This window comes from Odocoileus virginianus, chromosome 1, assembly GCF_023699985.2.
Source record: "Odocoileus virginianus isolate 20LAN1187 ecotype Illinois chromosome 1, Ovbor_1.2, whole genome shotgun sequence".
Taxonomy (NCBI): domain Eukaryota; kingdom Metazoa; phylum Chordata; class Mammalia; order Artiodactyla; family Cervidae; genus Odocoileus; species Odocoileus virginianus.
The window spans coordinates 36,317,681-36,345,504 of NC_069674.1; the positions used below are offsets into that span (position 1 = coordinate 36,317,681).

General features: G+C 38.5%; 1 protein-coding gene across 28 annotated transcripts in view; it reads left to right on the forward strand.

The window, feature by feature from the left end:
• SUGCT (succinyl-CoA:glutarate-CoA transferase) overlaps positions 1–27,824 on the forward strand; it is a 782,676-nt gene that overhangs the window by 122,925 nt on the left and 631,927 nt on the right. For 27 of the 28 annotated variants that reach the window (XR_011487375.1, XR_011487378.1, XR_011487383.1 and 24 more), the window contains one exon: positions 21,960–22,055. The exons of the other annotated variant lie outside the window; for it this stretch is intronic. Coding sequence is in view for 17 of the 27 variants with exons in the window: in XM_070466730.1 (XP_070322831.1) it covers positions 21,960–22,055 (96 nt within the window). In the remaining 10 variants the exon portion in view is untranslated. The remainder of the gene's footprint in view (positions 1–21,959; positions 22,056–27,824) is intronic. 28 annotated transcript variants of the gene reach the window in all.

Consider the following 27,824-nt stretch of genomic DNA (forward strand, 5'->3'; position numbering starts at 1 on the left):
CTCCTTTGAGACTGTGGGTTAGGCCAAGATTTTGTAAATAATACCAGAAGAATGGTACATAAAATTTTAAAGTTGATTAACTGGACTTCATTAGATTTCAAAGCTTTCGTGCTTCAAAGGACAAAATTAAATGAAAAGAGATAGGCTAGAAGATTGCATCACATATATAATAAGGGACTTGTATCCAGATTTTAAAACTCTTACCATTCAGTTAGAACATGGGCAGAAGATGTAAATGGATATTTCACTAAAGAAGATACACAAATAGCTAATAAGTACGTGAAAAGATCAACATCATTAGTCATTAGGGATAAAAACAATTGAGATATCACTTCACACTCATCAGAAAAAGTACAATGAAGACTTCCTAATTTATTCACAAATAACAAATATTGGTGAGAATATGGAGAAATTTGAGCCCTCATACACTGATATCAATTAATGTATAAAGGTTCAGACACTTTGGAATACTTGACAACTTTGTAAAAATAAATTAACTATGCCCCAGCATTTCCATCCGTTCATCTCTTCCCAAGAGAAAATGCATGTTCACACCAAAACATGCACGCAAATGTTCATTAATTATAGCCCCAAACTGGAAACATTCTAAATGTCTGTTAACTGCTTAGTGGATAGACAAAAATGTTATAGAGTGGTAAACCACCACTGATAAAAAAAAAAGTGAACTGAAACATACAACATGGAGGAACTTCAAAACATGTTAATGAAAGAAGCCAGACATGAGACACTACACATATTTCATTTCTAGGAGATGCCTACAAAAGGCAAGTTTATGATGACAGAAGTAGATTAATAGTTGTCTGGCCAGTGGGAATGCAAATTAACTGTAAATGGTCACAAAGGTACCTGTTAGAATGAAGAAAATGTTCTAAAACTGGTTTATGGTCAGAATTGCTCCTTTTGGTAAATTTACCAAAAATCTTTACCCTTGAAATGGGAAAATTACATATGTAAAATATACCTCAATGATGCTGTTGGCAAAAATAAAACTTGTGCAATGCAAACAAACCAGGCTTTATGGGAAAATTTATAACTAAATTCTTGTAATAGAGGAACAGCTAAAAATTAATTGACCTGCACTTACTATTCCATAAAAGTTAGAAGATTAAGAGCAAATATCAAAAGGCTCAAAATATCAACAGAATGAAAGTCAGTACTTCAAAAGATAAATAAAATGAAGGAAAGCATTAAGGGAGCACACAAAAAAAGCATGAATTTGCAAAAAGAAGTGATTAAAAACGTTTAGACGGTAGTATGAATAATACTTGCCAATAACTTGGTTGGGTGGCATCACTGACTCAGTGGACATGAACTTGAGGAAACTTGGAGATAGTGATGGACAGAGAAGCCTGGCGTGTTGCAATTCATGGGGTCGCAAAGAGTCGGACACAACTGAGCGACTGAACAACGCTGGCTACTTTTGAACTCCGTACTCCACTAACTGAAAGGTTATATTAGGAAGCACTGGAGTACCCTATATGGCGCCAATGTTATGTCCTCACTGGGTGAATTAAATGGCATTCACAAAATATTTTGAATGATTGCTTGGGGAAAATGAAATACTCTACTAAATTTTCAGCAAGCGAGCTTTCTTACCCTCAAGTTAATAGTTTGGGATTATCTTTTCTAAGTCATATGTTTCATTAAGAAATAATGGAGAGGAAATTTAAATGTAAGGGTAATTTGGGAAAAGTTATAGTACAAGTAAAAGATTATTACTAATCTAAGTTTCCTTTTTTATGTGAAAATTCTGTATTTGTTATAGAAAAGATTATGAAAACTTGCAGAAGAGAACATAACACGTGGTTCACCTCTCCTATCACTGGATGGCACTATGGGCTCATGAGATGCACTAAAAGCAGGACGTCTTGGGTGGTTAAAATATTGTGCTCACGTATTTCCGAAGGAGGCTTTTTATATTCATCCTAATGTTTGTAATTGCATTTGTTATCTGTTGCCAAGTACACATTAAAATTTATATTGTGTTTACTAGGTAGGACATTTTAATCTGCATGCAACATATATTTTTTTCTCTATAAGATAGAACCCCAGTTTTTTTTTTTAAACTTAATTTTAACCTTATTGTTGAATTAATTTCTTTCCATTTGGTAACCTTCCTTTTCAGGCCTCTGGAGTGGTGGTTAGGAACATAGGCTTGAGCCAGACTCCTGGGTTTAAGTCCTCAATATGCCACTAAGTAGCTGAGGTCTTTGAGCAAGTCTTGAAACAGGGTCTCGCCTTAGTTCCCTTCTTCATTAAATGGGGACAACAGCAGTGTTTACCTCCGGAATTGCTACGGAGATTAAAATGTGTTTATGTATATTCAGTGTTGACAGCAGTCCTCACTACATAGTCAGCACTAGTAAGTGTTAGCTTTTATTATTATTACCATTGTCTCCATGCATGCTGAGTCACTTCAGTCATGTCCGACTCTGTGTGACCTTATAGGCTGGAGCCTCCAGGCTTCTCTGTCCATGGGATTCTTTAGGCAAGAATACTGGAGTGGATTGCCATGCCCTCCTCCAGGGGATCTTCCTGACCCAGGGATCGAACCCGAGTCTCTTACATCTCCTGCATTGGCAGGTGGGTTCTTTACCACAAGGGCCACCTGGGAAGTCCAGTTTCTTCAGCACACTCTTACTTAATTATCAAAACTACATCCCTTAACCCTTTATATGCTGACAGAAGTATATTGGTTGCCTCAAGACTGATATTTTTTTGCCCAAAGTCTTTACTTTTGATGACCTCTTGCAGTTATTTAGAATGTAAACATTAAGAAATAAAAGTCTTACTTAGCTACTGCTTTTCTTGATGTTTTTAATTTTTATTTTATATTAGAATATAGTTGATTTACAATGTTGTGTTAGTTTCAGGTATATAGCAAAGTGATTCAGTTATACCTATACCCATATTCATTCTTTTTCAGATTCTAAGTTGAAAGAATGTGCATGTTAAAGTGCCTCGACCAAAATTAAGATAAAAGTACTGATGACATTGTGAGTGCATGTTCAGTCACTTCAGTTGTGTTCAACTCTTTGTGATTCCATGGACTGTGTGGCCTGTCGGGCTCCTCTGTCTGTGGGATTCTTCTAGCAAGAATACTGGAGTGGATTGCCATGCCTTCCTCTAGGGAATCTTCCTGACCCAGGGATCGAAACAGCATCTCCTGTGTCTCCTGCATTGTTGGTGGATTCTTTACCCACTGAGCCACCTAGGAAGCCCCACTTATGACATTATATTGTGTGTTCAGTCACTCAATTGTGTCCAGCTCTTTGCGACCCTATGGATTGTGGCCTGCCAGTCTCCTTTGTTCATCAGATTTTCCAGGCAAGAATGCTGGAGTGGGTTGCTATTTCCTCCTTCAGGGGATCTTCCCAGCCCAAGGATCGAACCTGCATCTCCCGCGTCTCCTGCATTGCAGGTGGATTCTTTTACCATTGAGCCTAAACATGGGAGTAAGGCTCTAGGATGCTGGTTGGTGCTTTAGACTAGGAGAAGAACTGACATAGCTTGTTATAAGTATGGGAAATTTACTTCTTTGCTAGTCAACTGTATTACAAACCTGAGAATTTCAGTTCTCCCAAAAGAACTCAGTTTTTTTGTGAGGTAGATGAGGTAGAGGCTTTTAGCTTTAAATCGGTAAAAATTAATACATTGAAACAAAGCTCGACATAAATCAATGAAGCTGGTGCTTTACTAAATGAAGGTAAAACTCTTGTTCTTTTTGCTGTTGCTGTCCTTTGTTTTTTGGTACTACTACAAACTCTTCTTTATTTGGATCTTTGGATCAACTCTTCTTGACTTTATTTGGATCATTGTGTCTCATGTATATCAGAGTGTATGGAGGCAAAGTTTTATCAAGAGGATCAATAGTAATAGTATTTGGATTCTACCCACAAAATGTATATGAAGAGCAATCTAAAAGGACATGGGACAGTTGCTTTCCTTGTTCTCTTTTAAAAACTTCATTCCTTTCTCTGATGTTACCTCAAAACATGCTTTATGTCCTTTTAGTTTTTCTCCTTCCTTTCTCCCTCCCTCCCTTCCTTCTTTCTATTTTTTCTATTTATTTAATTTCCTTGTTTTCTTGCTGCTATAAAAATGATCTTATTGTAATTTCGGGGCTAGCATAGAAGGCCAAACACTTGTTCATTTTGAGCATCTTGAAAAAAAGGCAAGATCAGTAAGCAAGCTAAAGTAGGTCTGGGTCTGAGACTGAAAACAAATTTAGTGGTAGGTAGGAGAGGAAAGAGAATTTTAGAGGCAGTGTGTTGAGATGGAGACTCCTGACAAGTGCTCACATTGCCCCTTTCTCCTGGTGGTGATTACTGTTAGGAGACTGTCCAGAAATACAAAAGCAGTTGATGGGAACTGTTTCAGGAACTTCCATTGGTCTGCGTTCTTTCCCTGATTTTGTCTTTTATTTTTTTTTCTTGAGACCTTGGAAAGTGGTTTTGAGAAAATGCTTTTTTTCGAGCGGATAGGACTGTCATACTTATGCCCCAAGGGAAGGGAGTGATAAATGAAAGCGTAATTGTCTTTGGAAGCACAGACCTACATATTAGGGCAGGCTAAGTAACAGTCATCTGTGTATGAACCCACGTAATGTGACATGAAAGGGAATTTTCGTGACCGCTATTATATCTGGTTTCATGTTCAGACATTCTTATTGATAGAGTCATTTAATCAGTGGTTTGTCTTGTGTAAGAATTTTTCTGCCCAGATTTTCAAGATTTCCATCAAATATCCATATAAGGTCTTCAGACAAATCAAAAAGCCTTCATACTTTTGCGAATGATGATTTTTACCTCTAGAAATAAAAATTCTCAGTTTTTCGTATTTTGTTTCTTGAGAATATGCAATTAAATAATATTCTTATCTTTTAAAAATATTCATTTTGCTAACTGCTCAATTTATGACTTGAAATCTGTTACAGTGTTCTTTTTTACTTAAATAACACAATTGTTAGAAAAGGGAATAAAAGGAACCTAAAGATGGTATTTCAGTTTGTTCAACAGTGTTCAATTTATGCCTGCTCTTTGTTTTTAATTATCAAGCGAGCACAGTGGCTTGGCTTTTTTTTCTTTGTTATCCTAAGAGTTTCTTTTTTTTTATGAGAAGAGTATGACCGTAAACCAAGAGTTGCAAAATCAAATGCTGAAATATGCCAGCCAGATAATTAAAATAAGTGAACTAAGCCAAACAAAAGACAATAGGGAATAGTGGTAGATATGGACTAAAGAGCCCACATCCTATCTGAGGGCATAATCACTGCTCAGTCCAGCCAATTGCTATCATGTGAGATTGTGGTCCCAAGTATAGAGTGTGCTTGTAATGTTTAACTGGATTTCTCAGCTCTGTGATGACCTAGAGGGATGGAATTTTCGGGGAGGGTGGGCACATGGGTGGTGGGCAGCAGGGCCTTAAGAGGGAAGATATATGTATGCCTGATTCACACTGCTGTACAGCAGAAACACAACACTGTAAAGCAACTATACTCCAACTAGAAAAATTTTAAAAAGCTGTGATCTATAGAATTTGCCAATTCTCATAGTGTAAATATTCCTACATAGCTCATTTGAAGTCTCTAATGTGATTATTACTGAACATGTTTGAAAGATAGCTCTCATGAGCCGGGATAAGCCTTCTCTATCACACGGCTAGCCCAGAGTAGCCAAATTTGCATTTTTTTGAAGCAAGAAATCTGAAATTTTATATACAACTTTCAATTTTTGAAATATTGGGTTGGCCTAAAAGTTCCCAAATGAACTTTTAGGCCAACCCAATACTATGTAAGCCAAGCAAAACACATTAATGCAAAGAATCATGCTCATTGAACTGCCAACCTACAACCTCTGGAGGTAAACTGATAATACTTGTCTTAGAAATCTTATTAGAAATTTTGCTACTCTAGAGTCAAACCACAGATGCTTTTTTGGTATTCTAAACCAACAGAGTTTTCATGTGTGTTTAAAATTTGTAGAAAGGTGAAAAATTTGCAGTTTAGAAATTATTCTGTGACTAATAAAAACAATAAATATACTTGGAGTTTCTAAAGCTGACTGACCTGGTTTGCCATCTGTGGGAGCTGCTTTTCCTAGACAGATTATTTATATCAGTAAAAGATGAAAAACATTAATTAATTGAAATTACTAAATTGTGTCATAAAACCCCAAGTTTGCTGTTTAGCCTATATTTTCATGGATATAATATGTTTCTTTAAATGATAATTTTCATTATTCCTACCTTTGAGTATTTTCAGAGCACTTTCACAATATTGTTCTGAAGTCACAAACAGGGCTATGAGGAGGTTAGTGATGTCTCGCAAACTTGACTGAGAGCTTTGCAGTAAGGGGCTAAGCTGAGACTGAGACTCAGGCCTGTTGACTCAAGATCCAAATTTCTTTCTACCAGACTGCTGAGGATGTCAAAAAGATCCAAAGAGTATGCCCTCTTCACAACTGTCTAGCCCTCCAATTGTGGTTAAGGAGTAGGTGGAGGATGTGGCTAGTAGAATGATCACTGTCTGATGAATATGAGAATATGAGAATTGACACAACAAAGCAGAGTGACTCCTTAAAGGCTTGATCATATTACAGTCTTCTAGCATATAAAAACGTATTTGTGGACATGTTAGAATGCAGATCATATGCAAATGTGCTGAATTAGGGACATATGAGAACATGGATACATGATACAGTGTATCATCAAAGGCTGCTTATGTCGGTATACCTTTGAGGTCTTTTAGAGGTGATGTTGAAAAGCCCAAACTCGTCTACAGTTTGCAGCTTAGATCTTAAAAGCCATCCAGCCTATGCCATGTGCCACATTGTTGATAAGTTTTGACTGTGATTTAAACTAGTGAGGTTCTGAAATCGGTTGGCTTGATTTTACTCTCTGGTGAGATGTATTAGAACAGTGGAGAAATTGGCCAAGTGTTTGTGTAAATATAGTGAAATATTCTCATTGTTTCTGTTCCTGTGAAGTGACTACCAAATTAGTAAAGATGACTGTTATGTTTGCCAAAACATTTGTGTGTGTTGGTGGGAGGAGGGGGCGAGAAAGTGTGAAAAGAATGTGCTTGTCATGCAAACTCCACTTTGAGCTAAGTCCCCTAGGCCTGCTTCTAATCACATTGCTGCCCCTAAACTCCTCGCATCACTGGGAAGTGTGTTCACCTTGTGTGGGTCTTCTCACTAGGCCCTGTTCCATGAAGGCAGAGAATCCATCTCTTTTCACCACTATATTCCCAGCACCTTGCACACTGCCTAAACAAAGTAATCACTCAATAAATATTTGCTGGATGAAAAAATAAAATGTAAATACAAACTTTCAAATAAAACAGAATTAGTATATAAAGCCTAGAATGTGTTTTCTTTATTTGGCTATTCTTAGAGTTTTTTTTTCCATCACTGAATTGGTTTTTGTTAATGAACATGGCAGTCTTTGGCACTGTGTACCTGTATTCATTGCCTGAATTTTTTGCTTGAAGTGCAGTGACATAATACATATTTTACCTGCTGAATCATCTGATCACTGACATGATTTCTTGTCCTAATCCACACCTGGCTTTGCGCCTTTCCCCAGAACTCCCATGAGGTCACTTTCAGACGAGTCACCAGTAAAGAACTTAATTATGTACTGCATTCTAGAGAGTCCCCCCTCCCCTGTTATTCTGGGAACCATTCCACAGGAGCTCAGGAAAGCAATGTAATATGACATGGCCAGACAGAAATCATCATCACATTCACCTTTACAGGCTTGGATTTTAGTCACTTAGAATGATCAGATGTAGGCAGTGTGTGTAACTTAGTTAATTTTGTTCTCATGCTGGGGCTTGGTTTATAAGCTGTTGTTATATTCAGGGTTGTTTTATGTAGTTCTGTGACTTAAAGTTTCTAGGAAAATGCCTCCCTTGATTATAAAATCTTTCTCCCATGAACTTTGGAAAATGCCTGAAATTCCACCAAGAGAGGTTCATTCTTTAGCGCCAAGGCTTTTGGTCCTTCATTCATTTTCTATAAAAGTCAATATACCCCAGAAAAGGTAGCATCATAAACAGTCTTCATTTGACACCATTTTTGGTGATTTGGCTATGCATTCCAGCTATTGTTCATCTCTTTCCTTTTTTTCACTGCCAAACAATGTATTATTTGTACTTAAGGTTTCTGCTTCCTACCTAATTTTCTTAACCCTTTGCATTTCATTGTCCTCTCCACTTCCTCTACTGATACTGCCTTTAATGGCTCATTTCCTTTTTTTTTTTACTTTTAAAATTAAGTTCTGTATGACAAAAGCCATTGCAATGATGTAAAGTAATTAGCCTCCAACTAATAAAAATAAATGAAAAAAAAATAAAACATTTGATGGCATGGGCATAAAAAAAAATTAAGTTCTAAGGAATATATAAAAATATGAGAAAATTCTTGTTAAGTGTGAAAATTGGGATATAAAAGTAAGTATAGTCCCAAGGGTATGTAGTCCTTTCCATTTGCTGGATATGAGAAAATCTCTTATTTAGAAGAAAATGCATAAGATTTGTCTTTTAATATTGAGATGAGGAAGGATTTTTAAAAAATTGAGGTGTAGTTTATTTACAATATTAGTTTCAGGTGTATGGCGTAGTGATTCAAAATTTTTATAGATTATATTCCATTTATAGTTATCATAAAATATTGCGGTACAATATATCCTATAGCTTATTTATTTTATACTTAGTAGTTTGTTCTTCCTTATCTCCACACTTATCTTGCCTGTCACCCGTTCCCTCTCCTCACTGGTAACCACTAATTTGTTCTCTATATATCTGTATGTTTCTTTTTTGTTATATGCACTAGTTTGTTTTTTTCTTAGATTCCACATATAAGTAATAACATATAGTATTTTCCTTTCTCTGTCTGACTTATTTCACTAAGCGTCCCATCACTTCATGGGAAATAGATGGGGAAACAGTGGCAACAGTGTTGGACTTTATTTTTGGGGGCTCCAAAATCACTGCAGATGGTGACTGCAGCCATGAAATTAAAAGACGCTTACTCCTTGGAAGGAAAGTTATGACCAACCTAGATAGCATATTAAAAAGCAGAGACATTATTTTGCCAACAAAGGTCTGTCTAGTCAAGGCTGTGGTCTTTCCAGTGGTCATGTATGGATGTGAGAGTTGGACTGTGAAGAAAGCTGAGTGCCGAAGAATTGATGCTTTTGAACCATTTGTTGGAGAAGACTCTTGAGAGTCCCTTGGACTGCAAGAAGATCCAACCAGTCCATCCTGAAGGAGATCAGTCCTGGGTGTTCATTGGAAGGACTGACGCTGAAGCTGAAACTCCAACACTTTGGCTACCTCACTCGAAGAGTTGACTCATTGGAAAAGACCCTGATGCTGGGAGGGATTGGGGGAAGGAGGAGAAAGGGACGACAGAGGATGAGATGGCTGAATGGCATCACTGACTCGATGGACATGAGTTTGAGTAAACTCCGGGAGTTGGTGATGGACAGGGAGGCCTGGCATGCTGCGATTCATGGGGTCGCAGAATTGGACTCAACTGAGCGACTGAACTGAATTGAATACCCTCCAGGTTCCAGGGACAAAAGATCACCAGGACGTAAAAGCAGAGGTTATCAGAACTAGAGGATAAAAGTGACAAAACAAAATTGGAGAAGGGGAGTGTGTGTGCTCAGTCATGTCTGACTCTTTGAGACCCCATGGGTTGTAGCCTGCCTGGCCCCTCTGTCCATGGAAGTTTTCTGGCAAGAATACTGGTGTGGATTGCCATTTCTTCCTTCAGGGGATCTTCCCAACCCAGGAACTGAACCTGGTTCTCTTGCATCTCCTGCCCTGGCAGGCAGATTCTTTACCACTGTGCCACCTGGGAGACCCAGCTGGAGAAGGTACCCTGAACTAACAGAACTAAATAAAGTGTATGGAGCTCTTCCCAAATAAGCCACCACATTCTGGAGAGGAAACCTCCTGGGCTCTAGGGAACAATGAAGGATATCTACAGGGTCAGTAGGAGTCAACCTTTCTTCAACATTTTAACTTCTGAACTGAACTGCCTAGTATCCCTCTTAGAACTTATTGGCTCCACTACACCCCCCGCCCCCCCCATTACAAACTCACCCTATACCCATTCCTAGGTCAATTCTGACTTAAGGGAGAAGTTATTTTGTGTCTCTACCCATCCGTAGATCTTTTGCATAATCATATACTCATTTTTAGCTCAATATGGTCTTGACCCCTGAAGCCTCCATTGTTACTAAGCCACCTTTGTTGCTTTCCTCACCCTGAACATGAGGCCTCAGGCCTTGACATTGCTATCTAACTCAGCCTCTGTGTTTATCCACCTGATGAATGGTAAATAGGGGTGCAAAGAGTCAGACACGACTGAAGCTACTGAGAAGTCATGCATGCATGCATGCACGAATGCATGCACACAAAAGGATGTGTGCTCTGTGTGACTTTAGTATGCAGAAGCAGGATTTAGAGGAAGCAGCAAACATCAGCCTGTCCTCCTCATCCTATGAAGATGCCTTCTATTGTTCTGCTTCTTCGGGGAGGTTGCATCCAGCTTTCCTCTTTTTCACTTAAAGATTTTTTCTTCTTTATTAAGATTCTCCTCCCAAATTAGAGGAAAACTTCCTTTATTTACCAATTTAACTATTAATGACTGAGTGTCTATAGTATGTCTCAGATGATGTTCCTGCTCCGAGAGAGAGCACTGAACAAGTCGGACAAGTTCTTTCCTTCCACAACCTTCCATTCTACTAATGGACAGAGAGATAGAGGGGAAATGACCTCTGAGTGAGTTAGGGAAGACTTCACTGAGAGATGGAATTTTAAACCATAACCCCTTAACTTGTATTTTCTTTCTTGTCCTCTTACGTCTTGCTTAAGACTTCACACTTCCAATTATTTTTTTCTTGCATATTTGAATGAATTTCATTCCTGCTCACCTGCTTGAGCTACTGTTGAGTCTCCTTCACCTTTATGCAAGCTTCGAAAATATTCTTTCACCTTCCACATTCTTTTCATTCATTCCTTAGCCCTTTTAATCCGGCTTTTCCCCCACTGCTTTATTGATACTGCATTTTAATGAGAATGTATGATTTCCTTGTCATCAAATTTAATACCTTGTTTCATTTTTTATTTCCATTAATTAATTAATTAAAAAATCCCAGTACTTTTCTATCTAGGGTGTGACTTTGCAAACAATATTTCTTTCATATGGAATGTCCTTTTCCTTGTGTTTGCATAGCTAAATTGTTGAAGGGTCAGCTCAAACATCACCTTTTATCCCTACTTGATTTTTTAAAAATAAAGTCTCTTGTAGAACAGATTATTTCTCTTGTGAATTATAGATTTTAACCTTCTTGAGAGATAAAACTGTTAATTGACTTCGGGGTCTTCCACTGCACCTGAAAGTGCTTTGCATGTAGTAAGTGCTTGTTAGATATTTGCTACAAGCCTGAAAGAAGCAAAAATCAAAAGTAATTTCATTCATTCTTAGAACTTCTTTTAAAAACTAGTGTTGCAGAATAATGTATTATTTTATTCTAAAGACAGACATATTTTAAAGAACTAAGTCATTTAAAATGTGGACTCATGTTTGAAGAAGATGTTTGAAACTGAAGACGTGCCATCACAGGGATAAATAGGTAAATCATGTCACTAAATGTTACTTTTCTACATTTTCACTTACTCATCACATTTTTTTAGAGGTTCATAACCACTTTTTGAGTCAAATGATTGACTGGGTCAGTGGTTCATGGTAAGAAATATGTTTGATGTATTATCCTAAACATGCTTTTGAAATTCTGCCTCTCTTTGCTGTCTGGTCTTACCTTCTGGCACTCAATATCCAGTTTCCTCATATATCTGATTTTCATTCAGATGGATTGGCAAAATTATTCTGAGTATAATGCAAATATGTTTTTCTTTTGAGTTCAGAATATAAAGTAAACATCAATATGATTTGACTATCGTTAGTGATAATTCAGAGGAATGTGAAATGTGTGTGTTCCTTTCATTAAGTTAGATAGTTGCCATGAAGAGAAGGATATGATAATATGTTTTTCTTTGCTAAGTAAATAAAAGTAGAGATTTAAAATTTATATATCAGCTCCACTGGTTTTTGGTGTTTACAGGTAAAATGTATATAGGTCGAAGTTTATTTCTAATTACATTGGAATAGAAGCCAGGACATAATTTCAGCAGGGCAGTAAACTTTGAATGAGTACTACTTCAAGTATTCTATAATAATGAAGTTTAGACTTAGCTGTAGGTGTTTACTTAATTGAAAAGGATGTTTAATCATTGTTTTTTTCTTTTTTTTAGACAGGTAAGACAGTAAGATAAAAGTTTTTAGGATCAAGGCCTCTCAGAAATCTTAAGGAGCCTGATTCTGTATGTAATTTAGTATAGAAGGCCAGAAACCAGAGCAGTTGAGTTCAGGTCCTGGCTTATGTGTTTATTAAGCACACAACCTAGGGAAGATTATTAACCTACTCCATGCTTCAGTTTTCTCATTTGTAAAATGGGTTCATCAGAACATCTCACACATAAGAGTTCCCTGGTGGCCTAATTGTTAGGATTCCAGGCTTTCACTGCCATGACTTGGGTTCAGTCCTTGGCTGGGGAACTGATCCTGCAAGCCACTTGGTGTGGCCAAAAATAAATAAAAAACCAAACAAAACATCTCACTTATATTGTTGCTGTGAGGATAAAATGAGATATTTCATATAAAATGCTTAGAACAGTGCACAATTAGTGCTCAATAAGTATCAGCTTTTATTATGAATAAATACTAGAAATGTAAAATGATAAATGTAGTATGAATAAGTAGAATTCTTCTTCTTCTTTCAACATGAGATAGTCAAAATACTTTCTCTACTTCCAAATGTTTTTCTCCTTGGTCCTTAGTGGTCCTGAAGAAATTAGTCTTCTTAAAATATGAGGGACAAAGCAAAGTAGGTTAAATTGCATAGGAATTTTGTCATGCAAGGGAATGGCATTAGGATGAAAAAGAGGGATGTCAGGATCTCTTTCTGATGAGGGCTTTTTTTTGAAGAAGTTTTCTTCCTGAATGTAAGCTTCTTAATTTCTCTTTTAACATATTTCTCCCAGATACTCTTTTATAGTTATTTAATGAGTGAGGCTGAGCAGAAGAACATGAAGAAAATTAATCAGTTCAGTTAAGGATGTGCAACCTTAGCAAATGCAGGGGACAGCAGAGTGATTGTGGGGCTTCTAGTCTACTCCAGCGATTTGGGGAGCTTTGCAGGGAATATTCGGAGAAGGCAATGGCAACCCACTCCAGTGTTCTTGCCTGGAGAATCCCAGGGACGGCGGAGCCTGGTGGGCTGCCGTCTATGGGGTCGCACAGAATTGGACATGACTGCAGCTCTTAGCAGCAGCAGCAGCAGGAAATATTACATGGGAAACCAAGGATATATATGCAGGACAGAGACCTAACACTAAGGCCTGCAAGAGTAGGAGGGGTTGGGAGCAGAGAGGTTAAACAGAGAGGAGGCGGTGGTCTAGGGATGGCTTAGAGACTAGGGAATTTGAGTGCGAGTTGTAGTTTTGCTCTTCACCAACTGTGAGATCTAGACAACATACTTAAGTGCCCTAGGCTTAGTTTTTTGATCTGTAAAAATGGACGTTGTAAATAAATTCAAAATGGATTAAAGATCTAAACGTAAGACCAGAAACTATAAAACTCCTAGAGGAGAACATAGGCAAAACACTCTCCTACATAAATCACAGCAGAATCCTCTATGACCCACCTCCCAGAATATTGGAAATGAAAGCAAAAATAAACAAATGGGACCTAATTAACTTAAAAGCTTTTGCACAGTGAAGGAAACTATAAGCAAGGTGAAAAGGCAGCCCTCAGAATGGGAGAAAATAATAACAAATGAAGCAACAGACAAAGGATTAACCTCAAAAATAAACAAGCAACTCCTGCAGTTCAATTCCAGAAAAATAAATGACCCAATCAAAAAATGGGCCAAAGACCTAAACAGACATTTCTCCAAAGAAGACATACAGATGGCTAACAAACACATGAAAAGATGCTCAACCTCACTCATTATCAGAGAAATGCAAATCAAAACCACAATGAGGTACCATTACACGCCAGTCAGAATGGCTGCTATCCAAAAGTCTACAAGCAATAAATGCTGGAGAGGGTGTGGAGAAAAGGGAACCCTCTTACACTGTTGGTGGGAATGCAAACTAGTACAGCCACTATGGAGAACAGTGTGGAGATTTCTTAAAAAACTGGAAATAGAATTGCCATATGACCCAGCAATTCCACTCCTGGGCATACACACCAAGGAAACTAGATCTGAAAGAGACGCGTGCACCACAATGTTCATCGCAGCACTGTTTATAATAGCCAGGACATGGAAGCAACCTAGATGCCCATCAGCAGACTAATGGATAAGGAAGCTGTGGTACATATACACTATGGAATATTACTCAGCCATTAAAAAGAATTCATTTGAATCAGTTCTAATGAGATGGATGAAACTGGAGCTCATTATACAGAGTGAAGTAAGCCAGAAAGATAAAGACCAATACAGTATACTAATGCATATATATGGAATTTAAAAAGATCGTAACGATAGCCCTATATGCAAGACAGAAAAAGAGACACAGATGTACAGAACAGACTTTTAGACTCTGGGAGAAGGCGAGGGTGGGATGTTCTGAGAGAATAGTATTGAAACAAGTATACTATCAAGGGTGAAACAGATCACCAGCCCAGGTTGGATGCATGAGACAAATGCTCAGGGCTGGTGCACTGGGAAGACCCAGAGGGATGGGATGGAGAGGGAGGCAGGAGGGGGGATTGGGATGGGGATCACATGTAAATCCATGGCTGATTCATGTCAATGTAGGGCAAAAATCACTACAATAAATGGATGTTGTAATACCTACCTCATGTGAGATCATTTGGTTTCACTGATTGCCTCTGTATGCTCCACATAAGAACCGGATTATCTAATTCTATAAATCAATAGCTTCCCATACCCTTAGGATACTACCGCAGATCCTTACCAGGCCTGTAAGGACCCTTATGACCTGACCCTGGCATACCTCCCTGACCTCACCTTCCACTATTGCCTCTTTTACTTACCATGTTCCAGCTCCAGAGCCTTTAGCAATAGGGGAGCTGGTTGTGTTGTGTATCAAAATTCTTCTGCTATCTTGGTATTTTTTCTATAAATCTAAAACTGTTCTAGAATAGTTTAAAAAATTTGTGAACATTTTTTTACATGGTGTTATATTCTTCTGTTTCATCATTTTAAGTGCCTACTTGGTGTTCCATCACATATGGATAGCATAGTTTATTAAACCTATCTCTGATTTGGCAGTGTTTCGATTGTAGCTAGTAGTTTGTACCCACATCTTCGACCATACCTGTGATTAGAGGAAGGGTTCTTTTGATTTGGAGGCTTGTCTTCTTTTATTTTATTTATGATTTCTTCTCTAATTTTTTCTCTGTATTTTATACTCTTGGGGAATGACTTTAATTTATTTTTATTAATTTTTATTGAAATATTTGTTGTTTTAATCACTCAATCATGTCCAACTCTATATGACCCCATGGACTGTAGCCTGTCAGGCTCCTCTATCCATGGGATTCCACAGGCAAGAATACTGTGGTGGGTTGCCATTACCATGTTGTATTTTTTTCTACTGTATAGCAAAGTGAATCAGTTTACATATATGGGGAGGGGGTATGACTTTAAATACTATCTATGTGCTGGTGATTCTAGCCCAAGTGATTGTCTCACAGGAATCTCCAATTAAACATATTTAAAGGCAGACTTTTATTTTCTTTGCTTTCAACTTGTTCATCTCTCCAACTTTTATTTCTGTGAATGCCTTCAGAGCCTACCTAGATATTCAGCCAGAAATCTGGGAGTTACAGCTGGCTTCTACCTTACCATTCTATCTGCTATCCCCTCCCCATACAATTTTTCACATGTTCTGTCCCTTCAGATCCTAAAACATGTCTTAAATTCACTGTTTTCCATTTCTGTTGCCACCAACCCTGTCTGAGCTATCAACAACTCATGCTAGACCCCTGCATTAACTGGTCCCCTTTCTTTCCTTTTTTCACGTCATTCTTTGGATTTAATTACAGATGCAGTGGGAAGCCTGATGAGTTTTAAGAAGAAGGATGGCATGATATGATTTGTGATTTTAAAATGATCGTCTGAGAGATCTGGAAATAACAGCTCCTTACCCTGATCTGCAAGGACTGGCTGGCATTGTCTGGCTTCTCTAAACCTCTTCAATTTCATTTATTTTCTCTTTCTTTTCATGCTTTGGTTATAGTGCTCACCTTCAGTTTTTGTTTTCTTCCTGTATGTCAGTCTCTTTCCTACCTTAGGGCTTTCACATGTTATTTTCTTTGTTTTTAAAACTCTCCTCCATCTTCTCTCCCCACAGCAGTTCCTATGACTGTTTGTTTAGTTGTCTTCTTCGTTATTCTCAAGTCCAAAGAGGGCAGGACAATGTCTTTTTCATTTCCTTATGTATAACCAGTACCTAGCATAATGACTCACACAAAGCAACACTCAGTATGTGTTGAATAAATAAACAGTAATTATTGTTTTCATTCATGCTTTAAAAATATTAGTGTGCAAGTTCTATTTTAGGTGCTATGAGTACATACAAAAGGTTTATAATACATAATTCTTACCCTGAAATAGTTTCCAGTTTAAAAGAAGTGATTGAATAATGTTTTAGCATGGAGAAGGGTGCTATCATTGGAGAAAAGTTCTACCACTCACCTACGTGACCTCAGATAAATCATTTACCTTCTCTGTTCCTTTATCTATCTATAATATGCAGAGGTTTGATTAGAGTTTCTTAAGGCTTTGGATCTCAGATATGTGTACAGTTAATGATAGGTTGGTTGAATCTTTTCTTCCTGGCTCCATTTTGGTTCTTTAAGTCTGGCTGGAGTTGTGAAGTTCCCCAGGTGATTGTGATGTACCACCAGGTTTAGGGACTACTGATTTAGGTCTGTCTAGCTTTATCATCTCATAGTTTTAATTGTAATATGTGGCAGACCATGAAAGCACAGCAGGAGTCAGGCAAATTAAGGTGTTGTATTTGTTCAGAGGCTTTCTTTTTTGGCTTGGGTGATGTGGGAACTTAGGGCTTTCCATGTGGCACTAGTGGTAAAGAACTTACCTGCCAATGCAGGAGATGTAAGAGATCTCCTGAATTCCTGAGTCAGGAAGATCTCGTGGAAGAGGGCATGGCAACCCACTCCAGTATTCTTGCCCAGAGAATCCCACGGACTGGGGAGCCTGGCGGGCTATAGTCCATAGGGTCAAAAAGAATCAGACACGACTGAAGTGTCTTAGCATGCACGCAGCACATGGGAACTTAATGAAATGGCATTGTTGAAATGGACTTTGAAGAGTGAATGCAGATTTCAGTAGATGCAGAAGTGATTCATGATTGGTGTGTAGTCTAGCTTAGAGGCCAGAATATATGCAAGGAAGCAGTGTAACAGGGAAGAGTCAATTTTGACTCCATGTTGGACCTGTTTATTTGACTTTAACCATTGCTTTTCATTGCTTTTGTTACTATCATCCCACATGATTGCGTGCCTCAGGGGACCCTGCACCTCTGCCTGAATGTTAAACTGAAATGGCTTTGTTCAGCTCACAGGGAGGCAATATGATTCTTTGTTGTTGTTGTTTAGTTGCTAAGTCATGTCCCACTCTTTTGCGACCCCATGGATGGTAGATTGCAAGGCTCCTTCTGTCCATGGAATTTTCCAGGCAGGAATACTGAAGTGGGTTGCCATTTCCTTCTCCTTACCTACCTATGAATGGCTGAAGAAAAGAAGAAATGAACACATTCCCTCCTATTTTGCAAGATTAATGACCTTTTAACTTTATTTTCTCACCCTCTTCTATAAAAGAAACGGGCATCCAGACCCCAATAAGATGCTTATTTTGAGAAATTAGTCTGCCATTTTCTCAACTCGCCAGCTTTCCAGATAGAGTTCAAATTACTTGTCTCAACACGTCATCTGTAGACTTGTTGGCCTGCCATGCAATTAACAGAGTGAGCTTGGTACCAGCAGAAGGAAAAATATTATCCATTTTGATGCAGTGGAGGTATGCTTCTAATCTTGTTTTTCCTCTTTTACTTGCGATACTTGGTTGTCCTTTTGGAGATGAAAGATTATATTGTTGCATTTTATCTTCATTTTGGTAGAAGTAAAACAAAGTGATGGACATCACAGGGCTGCTTTGGGAAATGGACATATTCTTCCTCAAACCTTCTGGGGTTGTGCCCTTTGAGATTCACATTGACCACCCCATTAGTTTTCTGGTTAAATGCAAAGAATATCAGGACCCATTTTTTTATCTAAAATAATAATTTTGCTGTCAGAATAATTATTATTAAGCCAAAGTTGGCTGTTTTGTTTAGATGAAACCATATAAAGGCAACATTCTGAGTAAATTATATGGCATCCACATGATGAAATAATGAGCCTAAGTTTAGGGGATGAAAATAATGATCTAACGCAATATTTAGAATGGGTATACAGTATGTAGTTATTAACCTAAAAGTCACATCCTGTATTCTTTTGATCTGTGGAAAATTTGTCATTAATTGCCAGGAAGCCTTTGATTTTTTCATACATAATCACGTCATAGCTGTTGACTCTCTCCCCTTTCTCCTGCTTTAAAATACATCTTTGTAAATAGTAGATTACTTTCAGATCTGGAATGCCCCTTTTAAACATTGGGTTGCTAAGTTTAGCCCTGTTGCTCTCTTTTTAAAAATAGAGTTCCACCCCCCCAACCCAGACTTCACCTCTGAGTTGTCACTGACGAATCATACTTTGTTTTTTGATGGTAGCTTGTGTAAAATCTTATTTAACCTTCCTCCCTGGTGGGAACCTGCCAGTTTTGAAATGCTTCTTGTTTTCATGAGCTACTATTGTGTGAAGAAAATGGATATGATCTTCCACTCGGAAACAGTCTGTGAGATGAAGTCTGACCCTTCATTCGAACTCACTCTACTTGATGCGATTCTTATAAAACAGTTGTCAAAGACAGAAACATAGAAGTCAAAATTGAGAAGAAAGAATGAGTTAGTAAGGCAAGAAATGAGGAAGCTAGGCTGACCTCTAGCCTGGCATCCAGCCCATGGTTATCCCTGGTAACTGTCTCAGAACAGTCTAAGAGCTTCACATTAACCTGTGACCAGTGGTACTGATGAACCTATTTTCTGGTCAGGAATAGAGAGGCAGACGTAGAGAATGGACTTGTGGACACAGCAGGGGAAGGAGGGGGTAGGATGAATTGGGAAAGTGGCACTGACAATTATACACTGTCAGGTGTAAAATAGCTAGCTAGTGTGAGCTGCTGTGTAGCACGGGAGCTCAGCTTGCTGCTCTGTGATGACCTAAATGAAGGGGATGGGGGTGGATGGGAGGAAGGCTCCAGAAGGAGGGGATTTGTGTATACTTATAGCTGATTCACGTTGTTGTATAGCAGAAACTAACACAACATTGTAAAGCAATTATCCTCCAATTAAAAAGAATAACAACAGCAGCAATAACAAACAAACAAACAAAACCCTGTGACCATCCAGTCAGCCCGCAGGTTGATGCAGTCCTTTCTGTTGTTGGCCTATTGACTATCCCTTGACTTTGAAATTGGAAAAGTGAAACTAGCAAGTCCCATATGACTTTTTGCTTGCAGGGAATCACCTTTATTAATGTGAATTCTTGACCTACAGTAGCACCAGAGCTCCTTAGAGAGTGACTTTCACTAGACCTTTTGAAAGGAACAACAACTCCACTCCCCAACATAGCTATTATCAAAGAGGCACCTTTCTTACAGTAAAACTTCAAACTTGAGAAAATATCCCCAATTTCAGGAAGAGCCTTCATGGGAAAATGACTTCTGTTGCATCCCAGGTATCTTTTCTTCTGCTACATTGTTAAGAAATATAATATAGTCAGAGGTATAGACCTTGGAAACAAATTTAGACCATTTACTAATTTGCAAATTGTGTTCTATGTTCACATTTCCTAGGGTGGCATTGTAAGGTCGCCTGTACTTCAGCCAGTCTGTGGGGGAGGGGGGTTATTAGCTGCTTATGTTTTATTTATACATTATTTGGTTTGATACAGGAATTATGCCCTTTTTTTTAATAAAAAAAGTTTGAAACTAATTAGTTTAGGTCAAATGCCCAAGATTTTATAGAGAAAGTGTCTAAAGGTCAATGAGGTTAAATTATATACCTATAGTTGACAGAAATTAGGAACCATGAATCTGGACTTCCCATCCAGTACATTTTTTACTACAAAATGTTGATTTGATTTTCCATTTTGAAAGACACAGAAGTGATCTGTGAAATGGTGATTAGCACCAGGCAGCCCCGGGCAGCCCTGGAATGCTCCATGGTTCAAATGCCCAAGACCAGATGGAGGTCCAGAAGTGGATGACTCAAAGTTTATTAGTTTTGCCACCTGGGCAGTACAGCCAAACCAGCTGCCACAAGGCAGTTCCAATTTCAGCAGAGCAGTAAACATAAAAGTGAGTGTAAATCCCAAGAAAAAAGTAAAGTAAAGGAGAATGACTGCTGCTGTTGCAAGGAGAGTCATCCAGGCTGAGCCCCATTTATAACTCTTGTAGGAGACACAGCTCCCAAGCCAGGTAGAGGGCAAGGACAGGTTGCAGAATCAAGCCCTGAAAAAAAACCATCCTTTGAGTTGCTCCACAAGCCACTCTCAATTTGGGATGTTTCTTTTGCTGGCTTGGTAGATTCCTGATCACATCTGATGATAATAGAATAAGAAAAGCCAGCCCATGCAATATCATGATAGTGCTATGAGGCCAGAAGCTTTTCTTCCTGCAAACTATGGAAAGTTGTTATTTGGTCGCCTCCTTTTCATAGTTCTGGGCCCTTGGAGGCATGGATAAAATCATTGGAACATAAGTGCTTTGTGGCAGATCACCAGGAATCAAGTCATTATCTTCATATGGAATTCAATAATTACATGTTTTCAATTTCTGTATATCAAATACTGCAGGAGTCAGAGGTTGGCCCTACAGTTTTAGATGACCCTTTAATAGATCTGTAGTTCTTGAAAGCTGAAACAAGTATAACAATGAGGATATGGGCCTAGGGCCATGTTGAAAGAAGTCCAGTAGTTTTTATTTGAGAATGATTAATTAATTAATTTAAAAAGCTAAATAATCTTGATCCTCGGTGCCAGGAAGAATGCTTTGGGCAAAAGGAACAGAAAACTTGACTGAACTGACTTAACAAAATAGAGGTTTGTGTGTTATTTTTTCATGTTATGAGAAGTTTAGAGGAATGTGGCACCTGGTCATTTCATTTGCTCAATGACGATGCAGGCTCTTTGGGTGTCATCTTGATGGAAAGTAAAAGGGGAAAGTAATATACTAGTTGCTGATGTATTTTGCAATGACTTTGATGCTAAAGGCTGGACCAGGGTTCCATCCACTGGGTCAACTTCTGCCTTCAGATGATCTTTTCAGGAGCGGGTGTTTCTGTGTTTATACTTCTCAATTGGCCATTACTCAGGACTTAGTCTCACGCAGTAATGTAATACTGCTCTGTTTTTCTTTGTGTGATGAAAGTGTGGTTGCCTGCATATTTTCTAACCAAGCAGAACAGTTTTTTTTTTTTTTCCCCAAGCTGTTTTTGTTTTATTTTATTTTTTTTCATTTATTTTTTTTTATTAGTTGGAGGCTAATTACTTTACAATATGCAGAACAGTTTTATCTTTCTCTTTTTTTCCTTTTACAATGACATGAAGTAAAGTCAAATGAGAATGTTTCTATTATGACCTTTTATTTATGGGTAGAGATAAACAAGCTTCTTTTTCTTTCTTTTTTTTTTTTCTTTCTGGTAGGTGGCGTGTTTGACCCAGGTAGCTGCTAATTATCTTATTAGCCAAAAGGAAGCGAAAAGGTGGGGCACAGCTCATGGCAGTATTGTTCCTTACCAGGTAAGAAGACAACAATATAGGATCAGGCTACTAGAATCTGCAGTTTTGTAATTCATGAGTTTGAGAAATGATTCCCTCTTTAAAAAAAAAAAAAACTTTCAGTGTATTCTGTCATATATCTTTGACTCTAACAAGGTTCTGTTGTTCACTTCAAATTCTGTGTTTTGCACATTTCTTCATCAGAAGATTAGTAACAGAACACTTAAATGGATCAAAAGAACTTGCTGAAAGTGAGTGACTTTTGGATTCATATGATGGTTTGCTTTTGTTTTTCACCGAAAAGAGGCACTGATTATAGCCATTTTATAAAGCCTGGTCTGTTCGTCATGTCAATTAAAAACCAAATGTTACCTACCCCAGCTGACAATAATATTCTCACAGGCATGGAGAAAAATGAAAATTTGCGGGTGACAGATCTTCGGTTTTTGAGCAAAGCAGATGGTCCGGGAACTGCTGTTCTTTATTAAGTGTCTAAACTTGTCCTCAGAAATTCTTGACTTTGGCTAGTGTGAATGGATATGTGAAGAAACTATGATCTTTCAAAAATAAAAACAAAAACTTGTCTTCAGCCTCTTCAACAGAGGACAGTGTTGGAAACCAGGGTAATTCATTTCAAATGATGGACATTCAGGCTGCAGTTTTTGATATGTATGGAAAAAGTATCTTTGAGTTGCAAGGTTTTCCAGTAAAATTCAAAATCACAGCATATAAGGAGGTATATTCAAGTTTAAGGTGTAATAGTCTATTTTTTGCTTATTTTAAAAGTTAGAATGTCTTTAAAAAATGCTTTATGTACACCTCAGTATCCCTCCTGGGTGTTTATATTGAGAGCTCTGGTTCTTTGGTATGCTTCTCAATTATTTCACTTTGAGGTGAAAAAAAATTTAGAATCCTCAGCTTTTATTATTATAGGTAAGAGATATGGAAGACTCTGTGTTTGTTTGTGTATTTCTATTTTTGGAAGACAGAACATGTACTTTTCCTTCTTGAATTGTCCCAGTCACATAAAATGGGATACTGTGCTTATTTGATCAGTTGATTGCAGCCTTATAATCTATAAGAAATAAGAGAAGATTGACTAGAGTCTTTCCTCAGAAGCCCAGAATTAATTTGTTTCCTCTTGGTGGAGAGCGAGTTCAGCACTGTGATTAAGGAATAAATGCAAATTTAGCTTGAATGAAACTAGCCTACCAAGATGGATCCTTGATATGCTTGTAGAAACTGGTCTGTTTTCAATTTTTAAAATAGATTTGGGAAATATTTTTATGGGTGAATTACAGGATAATTATAATTCAGTTTTCTATAATAATTACAGCTTTGCATCTCATTTGTGTTTTCTGAGTTTTGAGCTGAAAGTCTATAGTGGAAGATTCTGATGGTCTCAGGAATAGGTTAGGAATCCACTTCATTCCCCTCACTTTTGATTGAACCCTATCTAAGGGATCAGGGACCTCAAATGCATGAAATAGAGATTTTTGAAAAGTAATGCTCTTTGATTTGTGTATTATTTTGTATACATGTAATTCTTAACACCTTAGGTTGATCATCCACTTGAGCTCTTTCCTCCCTGTTTTTTGTCTGCCACCTTGTTGAAAATGGGGCTTCCTTGGTGTCTCAGTTGGTAAAGAATCTGCCTGCACTGTGGGAGACCTGGGTTCTATCCCTAGGCTGGGAAGATCTGCTGGAGAAGGCAAAGGCTACCCACTCCAGTATTCTGGCCTGAAGAATTCCATGGACTGTGTAGTCCACAGGGTCACGAAGAGTAGGACACAGCTGAGTGACTTTCACTTTTTGTTGAATATGAGTAGATTAGACAAGGCTTCCCAGGTGGCTCAGTGGTAAAGAATCTACCTGCCAATGCAGGAGACGCAGGTTCAGTCCCTGGCTGGGGAAGATCCTCTGGAGAAGGAGATGGCAACCTTCTCCAATATTGTTACCTGGAAAATTCCATGGACAGAGGACCCTAGCGGGCTACATAGTCCATGTGGTCACAAAGAATCAGACAACTTAGCAACTAAATAACAATAGCACAGTTATCAATCGGGCCACTCCTTATTTGATATATGACTACCGTGATTGTTGTTGTTGTTCAGTCACTAAGTTGTGTTGGACTCTTTGTGACCCGATGGACTGCAGCATGCCAGACTTCCTTGTCCTTCACCATCTCCCAGAGCTTGCTCAGACTCATGTCCATTGAATCACTATGCATTCCAACCATCTCATCCTCTGTCATCCCCTTCTTCTCCTGCCTTCAGTCTTTCCCAACATCAGGGTCTTTTCTAATGAATTGGCTCTACACATCAGGTGGCTAAAGTTTTGGAGCTTCAACTTCACCATCAGTCCTTCTAATGAACATTCAGGACTGATTTCCTTTAGGACTGACTGGTTTGATCTCCTTTCAGTCCAAGGGACTACCATGATAATCCCTTAATTTAATAGCACATATATATCCCAAACTATCTCCCAGAGCTCTTCAATATCCTGGGATCCTCTGTTTGCATATTCTCCTCTGTTTTCTGGGCTCATGATCCATATTGATCTCCAATATCTATAATTATCCTCTCCAGTATTATAGAAGATCCATTCACAAGTATGCTAAAAGCATAGGAGATCATACTGAATATTTTGAAGAAAAATGGAATTCTTTTATAGGTGAAACTTACACAATCTCCATTAGTACCCTCACCTCTAATGGAAGTATACCGAACCATCTCTGTATTCCTGAGAAGACTCTCTCACCCCCAGTCCATATCACCTGCTGCAGGACTTGAGGGAGCTCACCGAATTACATGTGTTCTTTCAGCTACGCTTGCCTCCACGATCAGTATAAACTGCCCAAGAGACCAATCTGGAGAATGAGACCACAGCCACAATATCCTTCCCTTACAAGACTGCCAGAGTGAATTCTGTTTTCCTTACGCACTTGCCTCTGTCATTACCAGGACTCAGCCTTCCAGGCCATCTGTTATCACCTGGGCAATGTCTCCCAAATGGCTCTGTTCACCTCTTCCCTTGACCCAGTCATTTCTTCTCTCATCGGTCTTGGTGGTCTAGGATCCACGTAGCAAGCCAAAGCAACAGCCTGGCTTCTCATAGCCTCCTGTTGCTCTTAATGATCTTTACCTGTTGATTGGTGTGGATCCCAGCCACTTATTTCTCTTAAAGGTGAACACGAATCATTTGGCAGTCCTTTTAAGATGGTGATTCTGTTTCCAGGCAGTGTTGATGTTGCCCATCACAATGATAAGATTGTAGATCTAGACTTGCCTATTATTGATGACTACACCATCTCATTTATTTTCCACTGGCAAATCCCAATGCTAATTGGATGTAATAGTCCATCTTTTCTGTGCCTGTGTCAAAGTGGTGAATATGGCTAGAAAAAACATAACTACCATGTTACATTCTCACTCTCAATTCATGGCTATCTCTCTGTCTTACTTAGCAATCTAGCTATATTCACCTACATATTTATCATCTCTCCCATGTTACATTCTCACTCTCAATTCATGGCTATCTCTCTGTCTTACTTAGCAATCTAGCTATATTCACCTACATATTTATCATCTCTCTCGGAGGTAACTATTTCACATTTCTCTCTTGACATTTTCCTCTTCTCTCCTCATCCTTAGCCAAAGACTTTGTCTCATATGACACTAAAAATTGATGTGACCGTAAGATAACTGCTTCCTTTTTGTTTTCAAAACATCATTGCCTCCTATCACAGTGGATGAACCCCCTTTTCACGTTTTACCTCCCTAAAGGCATTGCCCATGCACTTGAAATCTTCCATTACCTGTGTTATCCATCAGTAGAGAAATATATGATTACATCCTTTACCTTAAAAAGAACCCAGCCTTGGACACCACCTTCCGCTAAACCCTCACCCCTGAGCTCCAGGGCATGTCTTACTCCATTTGCTGTCACATTTCTTCATTCTCTTACTTCTATTACACAGCTCTTCAAAAGTGTTGGGTGGTGTCCATGGAAGGAGCACTGCACCTTGTGTTCTATAGTGGTTTGTGCCTCACAGGTAAAGAGATCTTACAGCACCCTGAAACCTCAGGAGTCTGGGTGCTGTGGACTAGCTAGGGGAAGCCAACTTTCTGGATAGTTCATTCATAAGAATAGTCTTATGCTTTATCCTGAACTTTTCAAATGTAGGGCCTTCAAAGAGAATTTTTCCTTTAAATGGCCTGTTAATTCACATGATGATTTCTTTTAAATATAGCCCCCCCCCCCAAACTTCCAATTCATGAGAGTGAAGAAAACACTTGATTCAGGTAATTAAATACAATCATGTCTCCCGTTCTTTAGTATGGGTTCATTCAGCCAAGGAGTAGAGCAAGAAGCAGTGCTGTGTTGTTTCTGGTAGGGACATTATACTGTATATTTAATTTGGCATAAGCAGAAACTTAGACAGGCAGTAAATTCCAAGTTTGAAGAGATACAGCACTTTACTATCATTCCTTAGAAAAATGTCAAAATGATGTTAAATCATAGCAGATTAGGTAACCTTGGGAATCTTTTTTTTTAACCCATGTTTAAGAGTTTTTAAAAAGCCAAAATGTGAATGATACACATCTGTTTCTTCTTGTATGATTTTTTTTTTTTGTACCATAGTTGCACTAAAACATTCATTCACTGAAGTTTGAAAGTACAGTTGAAGCAAGCAGATGATTGTAGTGTGTATCTTATTTAACTGATAGATTGATAGTGACGGTAGTAATAATAATCATGCTGGCTTTCACTGAACACATACCATGTAACTGGGATATATATATGTGTGTATTTTTTTCTTTCTCATTTTACAAGGATGAAATGGACATTTAGAGAGATAAAGCTGTAGCTGGGAAAGTGAAAGGGCCTGGGTTGGAACTATGATTTTCAGTTTTCAGAACTTGTTTCCTTTCTCACTGTATCAAAACTGTGGTTCTTTTGATGCTCCTCGAAGTGTGGCTACCTGTCTTAGGTTCTGCAGATAGAATTCTTCTGAGCTGTTTCCATCGTCTCTTTGACAAGGTGCATGTGAGCATGCTCAGTCGTGTCTGACTCTTTGCGACCCCATGAACTATAGCCCACCAGTCTCCTCTGCCCATGGAATTCTCCAGGCAAGAATACTGGAGTGGGTTGCCATTTCCTTCTCTAGGGGATCTTCTCGACTGACCCAGGGGTTGAACCCACATCTCAGGTTCAGCCTCAGTTGCAGGTGGATTCTTTACCACTTCAGCCATCTGTGAAGCCCCTCTTTGACAAACACCCTGTTTGTTATGAGTTTAGAGGGTTTCAAACCTAATTAGTGACCTGGCTCTAGAAGGATATTTGAATTCTGAGCCATATGCCTCTGAGCTATGTGCTAGTTGTAGGCTGGGCCTCTCTGAACTATGTGCCAGTTGTAGGCTCCCATCTATGCTTTCATTCATACTTTCAAATGACTCCTGATAAACAAACCACAGTTTATTGAGCCCCCTATGGAATAGGTGCTGCTTTATTAATAGTTCAGGAAGCCTTCCAAATAAGGAAGGACCAGGACCTTGATTTCAAAGAACTCAGAGACAATATAGCAAGTGTAGCTGAGAGGATTTGAGCTTTGGAGTCAGATAGACATGGGCTCCTAACTTGGCTTTGCCACTTAATGGCTGTGAAATCTTGGACAAGTCTTTTATATCCCTGGTGTTAGCTGCTCCTATGCAAAAAAGGTGATGGTGATAGTTGTTTCCATTTTCATTGATGTATTTAAATGAGATATACTGCATGCTCAGAGTTTTG